At 37.2% G+C, this 12,383-nt stretch overlaps 1 protein-coding gene across 13 annotated transcripts in view; it reads left to right on the forward strand.

Annotated features, from left to right (window-relative positions):
• Supt3h (SPT3 homolog, SAGA and STAGA complex component) overlaps positions 1-12,383 on the forward strand; it is a 369,638-nt gene that overhangs the window by 341,753 nt on the left and 15,502 nt on the right. For 2 of the 13 annotated variants that reach the window (XM_074082019.1, XM_074082026.1), the window contains one exon: positions 7,747-7,864. The exons of the other annotated variants lie outside the window; for them this stretch is intronic. In XM_074082019.1, coding sequence (XP_073938120.1) covers positions 7,747-7,830 — 84 coding nt within the window. In that variant the 3' untranslated portion in view covers positions 7,831-7,864. The remainder of the gene's footprint in view (positions 1-7,746; positions 7,865-12,383) is intronic. 13 annotated transcript variants of the gene reach the window in all.

A 12,383-nucleotide genomic window follows, 5' to 3' on the forward strand; every position in this document is an offset into this window, starting at 1 on the left:
ATCATCTCTGACCCATTCTCGGCCACATATCCACTGTGCAACTTCTCAGACTGACTGTCTGAGGAGGAAGTGGTTCTATGCATTGCTCTAAATGTCAAACAGCGGTGGTCCTCAGGCCAGGTGTGTTTGGAGCATCATTACAAATATATAATAGCTGTCTTCTTCCCAGCTAAATACATCACCATCCCCACGAACTGGCTCTCACACAGTATAAATATGTAGCCTCCACAGTTGTACTCAGGTCCTGCATCTGGTCAGTGTGCTGGAATTACCATCCTTTATTCTTCCTGTCCAGGAATTTTAATTTAATATGTAGGTCTTGTGAGCTGTTTTCAGTTAATATTTTCTCCTGCACGTATTTAGTTACTTCCTCAGATTATTCTTCCAGATGGGAAGAATAGAGGACTAAGTCTGTGTGTCTTACTGTCCATCAGTCTATCCTTGTCCTTCTTGGACACTAATTCAGCCCGAACGCTGCAATTTCTGACCCTTTCTCTAGGTCTTCACAATTAGAGGCAGATCAAACTAGGCTAAAAATGAAGATGCATTCGGAACACTCATTGCTACAACTGTGCTCTGTGGAAGAGTCATAGCCACTGTAATAAACAAGGATGACTTTGTATGTTTATTCATGCAACAAATACTTGCTGACCACATACTGTATCCCAGGCACCTCATTAGGTTACACTGTACTGTTCCTATGTATGTACTCAGTGCTGCAGCTATAACCTAGCCTCATGTTACATTTGAGTTGAAATTAGTCACAAGGTAAATTTGTTTTAGTTGTTTAGTTATTTAGACTAAATTGCCTCTAAAAAGAAAATTATCCTTCACTGGCTATTATACTACTTCAGAAGATGATCAGGTAGGCTAAAGTAGTGGAAAGTGTACCAAGCTGGGTATTAGATGTCCTGGTTCTGTGTGCTGGCTCTGTCACTGAACCTTGAGATTTAACAGGCCATTTTATTTCCTGACCCATAGTTTTCGCATCTACAGTGGGTGCAGTGGTCCCACCTGTTTTCCACAGCTATGGTGAGTTCCACACAAGATAATGCTATACAAAACTTTGTCAACCATTATGCAAGTATGCACACTGTTGATGATGAAGGTAAACTATGAAGATAAATGAAAGAAAATGTCTCAAGAACTAAGCAATTTGGACATCTTTAATACCTATCTTTAAAACCTATCTTTTAGAGAAAAGATTCATTTATAAGCTAGCTCACAGGAAAACCCTGACTAGAAAAGGCCAATTGCAGAGATGCACTCAAATATACACAGAATATTACTATAATACTTTTATCACAAGGGATAACACAACAGGGAAATAGACTGGGAATGAACCTGAAAGAGAAATGACAGTTTGGTATTTTTTTAACCTAGATTAGTGATTCTCCACCACAACTGAACATCGCAACCAATGTCCAGGCCCCACCTCCAGAAATTAATTGGTCTAGGATATGGTCTGAACCTCAGGGTGTTTAAAAGCTCCCCAAGTGGTTCTACAGTGTCATAACCACTGTTGAGAAAAGTCACTTGTGCTAGAGAGGTGAAAAGAGACCTCCAGAATTCAAGTTATAAAGATAAAATTTATAGACACAGAGATAACTACCAACATTAGGAGAATATTTTGGTCTAACAAGTGGTAGAATTAATGGGACCCATAGGTCTTCAGCAGTAGTCTATATAGCTTACGTTGACATTTGCCTTGAAAAATAAGAGCAGGAGGAGGAAAGGCAGCAGCTTTAAAACTTTCCACAATTGTTAAAATTTCTATTTAAAAATTAGTTTCAACCAGTAATATGATAGCTGTAGAGCAAGTCAAGTGGCAATAGGTTATTCGTAAACATGAGTGTGAGTGCTGTTTTCACAGTTCTTATTCCTGTAGTAAATATTTATGTAACAGCTAATCTGAGTTGCTATAACCAGCCATGCCTGATTCCCTTTAATGTGCAGACACTTTGATTGTGACCAGACTTGTAGTCTCAGGTCATTTACAGAAATGCCCAAGATGGGGAGAACTTCAAGCAAGAAAGTCAGGAGCATCTTATGCCTAGCAAAATAACTGTATCAGCTATTGGAAAAGTAGTTTCTTGCACAGTCCCAAAGTAAGATGCAAGAAACAAAACATTATTCTTTTATTGTGGTACTCAGGGTCCAGTTCTCATTGTCTTGATTTATGCTGAAGGGTTTAATCTGATTCTTAATGTCAGTTACCAAGAAAAAGTCACATGCATGTTTTTTCAAGTAAACAACAGAAAAAGCCAAGAATGTTAAAAGAACTGTAAGAGTGAAACCTCCATTTCTGATGTGGAAAGCTATCCTTTAGCCTTTGAAGGGTTTTTTTTAATTGAGAAGAAAAAAAGAATGTTCAAAAAAGTCAGGCCTCCCTGCTCTCTCCAGAGCCCATGCTACTTCTGCCTGCAGTGAGTAGCTGTCCTGGACTCACCAGCTTTCCCAGCTCCTCTCCATTGGAGGACCCACGGTTTCTCTGCAGCCTGCTCTGCATGCTTTGTCAAAGGGCTCTCATGTTCCTCCCCATGATTTTCTGGTGTCTGCATTACTCGTGAGCCTCTTGTGGTTAGCTCATTGGATGTTTACAGATATTTCTAATTCTTGAAGAGATCAATGATTCTGATTGTTTGCATCTCATACTGGACTCTTGGATTAACTTGAGGAAAAGTTCACGATTGTAGGTCTAAAGTTACAGTGGAGAGAGAGAAAGCAGAATTGGAAAGAACAGTGATGAAAATGACTGAAGATCAAGAATGGTACAGGACAGTGTTTCAAAGCCTACTGCTTTACACACCTTATCAGGGGAAATTCTCCAGAATTTGATTTCAAGCTCTCATTAGAGAAAGACTATTTCAGAGCTTTGTACTGATCACTCCAGTAACAGTGTATGCATGGATGGTTTTGATCTACTATGTTGTGAGCCCCAGGACATTCAGTTTTATGCCTTAAGTATCTGTTTTCCTCCATAGTGCCTAGCCCAGTGCCTGATCCAATAAACATTTAGCAAAATGAATTGATTTTGTCATTATTCATACTGGTTTTTTTGGTCTTAAAGAAATAACTCTAGCCATATAATTTTTCTATTCAACTGGACATTTCTAATAAAAACATAGTATGCTGCCAGGTAGAAAACCAACAACTTGGAGACTAAGTATTGCTTTTCATTTCCCAGTATTCTTCAAGACCCAGTATTCTTTCTGCCTATGATGTGCAAATCCTGACTATCCTCAAAAGGCCATATTTTTTGTTCTATTTTAACCAAGGCATAATTTATATACCATAAAACTCCTTTAAATTATGGATATAATTTAATGTTTTGACAAATGTATATAGTTAAATAGCCACCATCACAACTAAGATATAGAACATTTCTAAAGGCTGGAGGTGTGGTTCAGCAGCAGAGCACCTGCTTAGCAAGTGGGAAGCCCCAAGTTCTAACCCCAGTACCACCAAAAAAGGTGGGAGGAAAGTAAAAAAAAGAAAGAAAGAAAGAAGAATATTAGTTTTCTCCCTCCTCTCCCAATATCTCTGGCTTTGTCAACCACTGATGTATTCTGTAATCTTACAATTTCCCCATTTCTAGAATGTCATATATAAATAGAATCATACATATGTACCCCTCTGAGTTTGGCTTCTTTCATTTAGTATAATGCATTAGAAATTCATCCATGTTCTTACATGTATCATAATTCATTTCTTTTTCATTGCTAACACATGTACCATCCTATGGGTATGCCATATTTTATGTAATGAGCATTTGAGTTATTTCCTAATATTGAGAATTGTGAATAGTTTACATATAAATATTATATGTAAATATTCATATAAATCTTCATATAGACATACTTTCATTTATCTTGAGTTTGTTTTTGGTTTTTTGTTGACTTTTTTTCAATCCTGGAATTGAGCCCAGGACTGGTAAGCAAGCAGTCTACCAGTGGCCCACACCCCCAGTCCTTAAGTTTATAATTTTGAAGTAGTCCAAGTATCAGGTTTTTTCCTCATGTTGAGTACAGTATTTAAGAAACTTTGCTTATCATAAAGCCATAAAGATTTCTTCTGTATCATTTTCTAGACGTTTTACTAAATATCTATAATCCTAGCTCATTGGGAGGCTGAGATCGGGATGATTGTGGTCCAAGGCCAGCCTGGCAAATAGTTCATGAGACCCCTCCCCCGCCCCCATCTCCAAAATAACCAGAGCAACATGGACTGGAAACGTGGCTCAAGTGGTACACTCCCTACTTTGTAAGCACCTTCTCAGGGTTCTTTGAACTCTGAGTTCAAACCCTAGTCCCACCAAAAAAAATTATTTTGCATATGGATGATCAATTATTCCAACATCAATTGTTGGAAAGACTTCTTTCCTTATTGAACTGTCTTGGCACCTTTGCTGAAAGTGAGTACACCATACGCTTTGTGTAGTTGTGTTTCAACACTCTGATCTGTCTGTATGCCAGAACCATGCTGACTTGATTGCTTCAGCTTTATGCTGAGTTTTGAAGTCAGATTGTGTATATCTAACAACCTCATTCATTCTCAGCAGTTTTCACCTGTTCAAAGTACACTTTGGTTTAGAATCAGCTTCTGCGGAAAAGCCTGTTGGAATCCAGAAAGGAACCAACTAAAATCTATAGATAAGATTGTGGAGAATATCTTAACAATATTGTCTTTTGATTCATTAACACAGTGTACCTCTCCATTTATTGAGTTCTCTGTAATTTGTTCTTAACAATATTTTGTAGTTTTCATTTTACAGTTCTTGCTTTTTTGGTAAAATTTCCTCTGTCATGTCTTTCATGCTTTCATAATTTCTGAATTTCTCATCTTGGTCATTGGTTGTATATAAAAATGCAGTCTTTTTTTCTTACATTGACTTTGTATCTGCAGCCTTGTTAAAGTCACTAGTTCTGGTAACATTTTTGTAGATTCTGTGGTGTTTTCTACATACACAGTTGTATTGTCTGTGAATAGAAGCAGCCTTATTTCAACATTTCCAATTACATGGCTTTGTTTTCTTGACTAATTTCACTGGTATGGTGAACTAAGAGTGGCTCAAGTGGCTATCCTTGCTTTATGCCTGATCTTACGGGGAAATTGTTCAAACTTTCACCATTAGGGTTGATGTTAGCTTAGTTGATAAATGACTTTCGTTAGAATGAAGAGCACCTTTTTTTTTTTGTCTGTTCTTTGTATATGTGTGTGGCTCATTTTCAAATCTCTAATGCATCTCCACATATATCACTTGGAGCACTGATATAAAACAACTTAAAGTTAGCTCCCCACAAGGTCTCTTTTTAGTACACCAGACTATATTTGTCCTGAAACTATACTTTATGTATTAAAATTCCTAAAATTTATAGCAACATTAGATACATTTTTATTCAGTCCACCTTATCAATTGGGTGACCACAATTTGTCTAGATAATAACTCCCTTCCACATAACAGTATATTTCTTTTCAAAAGGCAGTAGACATGTGTCTTATTCATGTATCTCTCCCATCCAGAAAGTGGCATCACTGAACATTCAGTATGATACATTCTGATGTAAGCATGTTTATAAGTCATCACCATAACTTTGTGCTAGCATAAAGTAATGTGATAAACGGTCCCTTCCTGTCCCAAAGGAGACTAGATAAACAGGCCTCTGTGTCATCACATGGTGATCACATTCCCCTCATGTCCTCCCACAGACCATCAGACTACTCTCACATCACTGGTATTTTAAAAAATAATTTTTCTTATCTTTATATGTCATCTATTGTATATTTTTAAATAGATATGACAGCATGAAAAAGCCTTTTGAGTGATTTTTTTTGTTGCTGTTCTCTCGCTTATCTTATCGCCACTTCATTTCCTTATACTGAAATATTCTCAAGACAGTTGAATAGCACTGACTAACTTCATGCTTTCAGGTCCTGACAGATTTATTATTAAATTGATACCAGGTACTGATTTTTGTGGAGGAAGTAGAAATTCACATTTATTTCTAAGCCCAAGTTACTTTCAAAAACTTTGACCATGGCCTAGTATACTCTGCAGTTACTGAAACCCCAGTGTTTTGTTGAAAGGGTTCATATTAGTTACCATGGTTTAAATGAACTCCCTATAACATCTCAGAATCAGAGAAGTGGCAGGCAACACAGTTATGGAGGACTTTGAGATTCCTATAAAAATAATCCTTGTGTTTTGCTGTTTCTGAGTCAGGACTACAGGTCAGTGCCCCAGGTGAATTCACAGTAGTGATGGAATTGATATAATTTTTCCCTGTTGTGTGGCATGGGAGATTTAAAGGATTTATAAGAAAAATAGATCACCAGAATCTGACCTCTGTGGAAATATAATTTAACTGCTGGAATCATATTTAGAGGTTAAAAAGGGAAATGGAAAGATTGATTAGGAAATGGTTTATTTCATATTTGCAAATGTACTTAGCATTCACAGTCTTTGCTGATGAAAGCATTAGCACAGATCACTGACTATTAGGTATTCTTTCCATTCTATTTGGAAGCTGTGACTGTCAGTCACTTGGGTCTGAGTGGAGCTGTGATTATGATTCTTGAAAAGGTTATCTTTGAAAGTTTCATGTGTACATAATTACACATGTGTGTGTACGTGCACACACACATCTAAGGATGTATTTCTCCTTACTGCCTGTCCAAAGTTGGACTCCTGTGTGATAAGAACATGACTGTTTCACTGATTACCCAGAGCCTTCCCTGTGCCTTGCTCAGAGAATCTGCACCGGAAAATGAAAGTGCTGGAAGGAAGACAGGATGTTCTCAGTATTCCCATAATTCTGTCATTTCAGTTACACACCCACACTCTGCTGTTACATCCGTAGGCCATCTGCACTTTGATGTTTGCATGGCTCCCTCCCATACTTCACTTACCTTCATTCACTTTGAGTGTCACCTTATCAGACAGGCATCACTTACCCTGCCTTGATTGTCTTCATAGCACTCATCAACAGTGCGTATACTTGTGTGTGTGTGTGTGTGTGTGTGTATGTATTTCACCCCAGTTAGTGCTGGGGATGTATCATGAATACCCCCAGCACTAAGAACAATGCATGGTGCATCATTAGCACTTAAAAAATACTTGTGAATTAATGAAAAAAGTGAATAAGCAAATGTAAGCAAGGGTCGTTTCTAAACTATAAATCTGAGTTCCCCAATAGAATGGAGAATCCCCAGATCCAAAGGCACACTGAGCTGTGTCTATAGAGGTAATCTGATATATCCTAATGTTTTCAATGGTATTCAGACATTGTTGTGATTAATAAAATTGATTTAAGCACATCACTGAAGGCATTTGATCATTACATATTTTCTGTCAGTGACTACCAGAAGTACAGCTCCTCTCATGTGGGTATCTGTATCATTTTTTATATTTCCTCATATATAATTTTTTACCATAATGTTTTTTAATATCCCTTAATACTGTATAAAGACTAACCCTAGAGTTTACTAACCAAGAGTAAAATGACTTGATCTTAGTTATTTAGATTAATCTAAATCAGGATCGTGGTATGGTAGCCATTGTTAGGAACTTAGCTTTTAAAATATCAGAGACCTTTTCCTTTAAAGGCCATACTTGATATTGTCTTTCCTTGTACTTTGGTGCAGTGTTAGAGATAAAAATATCACAATCTTGATATTTCCTTAAGTTTTCCTCTGCTAAATGTATCATTTAGTAAAGCATTTTTAAAAAATATCCTTTGGGGCCAGTTTTTGTTTCAGATGATAGTGGCGCCCTGTGCCTGCTGTAAAAGCCAGAAGAGGAAATTTCCTTGCAGGACCTACCTCATTTGACTGACTAAGGCTTCTGAGGCCTTCAGCAGTAGCTGTAAGTTTCCAGGCTATCTTGGATTGAAAGTGGATAGCTTCTTCCATAACACGGAAATCTATACAAGAAAACACTGTAATTGAGTGGGCTACCATCTGTATTAGTTTTGTAGGAGTACTGTAACAAATGACCACAAATTGGGTAGCTTAAAAGCAGCAGGAATTATTTACTGTGTTTCAGTTCTGGAGGCTAGAAGTCTGAAGTCAAGGTTCCAGCAGGTCAGAGTGATGGCCAGCAATTCTTGGTATTCCTCAGCCTGTAGGTGAATTGGCTCCATTCTCTGCCTCTATCTTTACGTGGTACTTTCCCTTGTCTCTCTGTCTCTATTTAAAAAGACACCAGTCATCACAGATTAGGGCCCTCCCTAAGGACCTCATCCTAATCTGATTATATCTTTAAAAGCCTGTCACTTCACATTCACTGGTCCTGGGGACTGGAACTTTTTGGGAAACACTATTTAACCTTTCAGACCTTCTTTTTTGTTTTTCTGTTTTGTTAAGACATTAATTGTAAATAAAATTAGCCCAGAATAAGACCCATAGAAATTGCCCTGTTGATTTTATTATGGCAAAACAAAAAGTTCAACATGACACATTAAAGTGATAGGTAAAATTGGCATAATTGCTTCTTTGTTACCAATAAGAATTTTTCAACATTTTTGAAAAACATTACTCTAAAATAATGAAGTAATGGAACACTTCCCCTCCACCTGCTCACTTATAGTAGAGGTTGTCTTGTCTTCATAAGCAGGGTTGGTTGTGGGTAAAATAGAGGGAGTGTGGTCAGGGAAGTTGATCTTTGCCATCACCTCATCTTAACCTGTGTACACCTAGGACAGAACTCTCGGGTGGCCTAGAGATCTGAGACTCTAGATTGGTGAGTCTAAAAGTTTATCCCTTAGCACCAGCTCACCCAAGTTCCCCTACCCTTAAATATCAGAGCCCTGCCACATTCTACCTATGCTCTGGGCAAAGCCAGCGATCCGTAGCTGTTTTAGTGATTTTGTCATGTATTATAACTATGATCAAGTTCAAGATGCACAGTGAATGCAACGCAAATACCTTCACTTAGCACAGGCTTTGTGTCTTGCCTGATACTTTCTTATTCATCATCATGTCTTTTAAACTCCCACATTCCTCCACAGTTAAGAGTACAGCATCATGTTTTAAGGTATTGTAAGCTTACGAATTTCTTTCATTAAAAGTCTGACTCTTAATGCCACCATATAATTATGTTTATATGAAGAAAGGAGACAGAATCTTCAAATGTTCATTTCAGCCTGGGTGGCTAACTGGCTTATAACAGTCAATGCATGAAAATATCCTAGATTGAATAAATTATCAAAATCACAAAAGGAAACCACTGTAGGAAATAGTTTTACACACGTAATTGCTGAAATCCTCTAGTGAATGTGTCAATCTGTACTAACTAAATAAATTTGTTTATAGACATGTTCTGTATTAGCTTCCACTCTTTCACAGCCCTTTGCCAAACAAAATCCCACTAGAAGTAGGATGTTCACACCCGAGTAGGAGTTTCTTGGATAAATATTTTCACTATATGGAGACCAAAACCACTTTTACAGATTTCAGACTTTGATGGAAATGCTGTATTTCTTTAGATTTTTTTCTCCCATCTCTTCTCCTGGCAGCTATATATACATTAGTTTCCCTCCTCTCACCTCCCACAACTCTGTTGAATAGGACAGGAGGCTGGCTGCAGGCACAGAAGGCCAGTTGGTCCTGACAGCGGAGGAACCAGCCTGCCCATCATGGCTACTGCCAAATGGACTGGAGAGGCAGAGAAAGGTCGATTTGCAAAATAGCTTTCCTTTCCCTCTCCTAAAACCTAGTTGAAATTATTCATTGAATAATTTAAGTATAGAGATTATATATCCTAAGGCTATATTTTATAGAATGCCATTTATGTTTCATTTGAGTTCTGCATGAATAGAGTACTTAAAGGTAGACATCATTCAGCCTGTCCTTAGGAAATCATGGTCAGATTATTGAAATGAACCCAACATAGTCTTTTTTAAGGATGGCTCTGATCTCAAATTTTGTCAAACAGTTTAGAATAAGAATCTCAGCTGGCTTAATTTTCTGGCCTAGAATTGGTGTAAAACTTTTCATAGGCCTTCTAAAAATCTATTTTGTTAATATGATATCTATCTAATATTTTAAGTATTTTTAATTATAATAACTTCTATTAAAAATTAAACAACACCCACTTTCATTACTACACTGATAATATATCTGACTTGGGATGGTTCTAGACATCAGGTTACTTGATCATGTAATATGATATAACTCTGTTCAAATTAATCTTTCACACAAGAAGAAACCATTTGGTTGTTTATGATATTTTGGAGATATATTTTAAATAGCTAGGCAAATTGTAAATGTTCATGGTAAATTCCATTAATACAGTCACATAGAAATATAGGTAAGTAGTGCCTACAAGGTAGAAGAATATATTCATAATGCCTCAGGAACACCTAATTCCAGGCAAAAAGAAGCATGGACCTGGAAGAGATACACCCTCACATTGTCAGTCCACAGCTATTCAGTTTTGAAAGAAATGTCTAGAGGGAACATTTCAATTTAAAGAATTTATATCGTCCCCAAACCAGTGGTTCAGAACAATTGGTTAGATGCTCATACATGAGTATTTCTTACCTGAATTTTGGTAAATTGTTCAGTGGTAGATATGCTGGGTTGGCATGTTGAATTTAATATTTATTGACTATAGACTGTCGTCTGGGAATAAGATAAGTCAAGCTTTCCCTTTTGAGTCTCACCTAGAACACTTTTTTTTCCTGTACCATTACCCATCCCCTGCCATCCATTGCTCAACTATGTTACTTCCTCCAAGATACCTCCTTGATCAACACCATCTGCCTCTAGTGGCCTCTTACATATCTGTTACACTCCATTCTTATTGTGCAGCTTTCATCACTTTTGTCACTTGTCAGTCAATACATGTCTCCCCATCAGACTGCTCCCCACAGAAGACAGGAATCATATCCTGTCATAGCCACTGCACCTTGCATCTTTCATTTACGGAATGAATAAACAAATGACAGTAAGTTCGTACAGAAATACACCTTTTCTGGCTACCAAATGTGATGTTAACTACTATCTCCTGATCATTCAAACAGTGTCAGTTTTTAATATTTCTTATCATCTTAATTATAGCTTTTTTTTTTCTGGACAACAAGGCAGTTGTCTTGATTGATGCACAAGTTTTCATTGCTAGCATTGCTTGCAGATAATCAATAGAGAGAAGCCCAGAAATGTTCCTGTGGGAACTAAGACCGAAAATGAGAATGAGTGTTTGCAGCATTGTTAGTGTTTGGGATGGGTTATCAAGGTCACTAATTTAGTTATCTTTACTATAGGTGCTGATGGTTATCTTGCAGAGTGGTAAGTGTGTGGCCTAAGCCCAGTTTTTAGGAAATGAGACTATCCCAGCCCCTGCTCTTACAAACACATTGACATTTCTCATTATTGTTCAGAGAAAACTAAGCTACCCAGTAGTCAAATCATTAGATGATTATATATTAAGTACCTTGTAAAGTAATATATATTAGTTGTACATAGTAATGGGATTCAGTGTGATATTTCCATGTATGCATGCACATCTCCCATGTGCATTTTTTTTGCTACTTTGTCAAGAATCAGTTAGCCTAGATGTATGCATTTATTTCCAGGTTCTCCATCTCTGTGTCTATTTTTATGCCAAAACCAAGCTGTTTGGGTTACTGTGACTCTGTAGTACGTCTTAAAGTCAGATACTATGATGCATCCAGTTTGGTCTTTTTGCCCCAGATTGCCTGGGCTAATTGGTGTCTTTTGTGCTTCCATATGAATTTTAGAGTTGCTTTTCCTGGTTTTGTGAAGAATGTCATTGGTATTTTGACCAAGATTGCATTGAATCTGTAAATCACTTTGGGTAGTATGAGCATCTTAATAAGTTCTTCCAATCCACAAACATAGGACATGGATTTCCATCTTTTAGTGTCTTCTTCAATTTCTTTCATCAGTAAATTACATTGTAGAGGTCTTTCACATTACTTGTTAGGTTTATTTTTGTGGGCTATTGTGAATGGGATGTATTTCATGATTTCTTGGCAAATTTGTAACTGGTATATAAAAAACTTGATTTTTTTTTTCCCATACTGAGGCTTGAACTCAGGTCCTATACCTTGAGCCACTCCACCAGCCTTTTTTTGGTGAAGGGTTTTTCTTAAGATAGGGTTTCATGAACTATTTCCCCAGGCTGGCTTCGAACCACGAACCTACTGACCTCTGTTTCCTGAGTAGCTAGGATTATAGGTGTGAGCCACCAGCGCCCCCCTAGAAAACTTGATTTTTATGTGTTCATTTGATATCTTACTACTTTACTAAATTTGTTTATCACTTCAAAGAGTTCGGTGGATTATTTAAGTTTTTCTATGTGTAGAATTGGCAAGCAGGAATAATTTGAATTCCCTTTCTATTTTGATGCATTTTATTTC

This window comes from Castor canadensis, chromosome 8 (assembly GCF_047511655.1).
Source record: "Castor canadensis chromosome 8, mCasCan1.hap1v2, whole genome shotgun sequence".
NCBI lineage: Eukaryota > Metazoa > Chordata > Mammalia > Rodentia > Castoridae > Castor > Castor canadensis.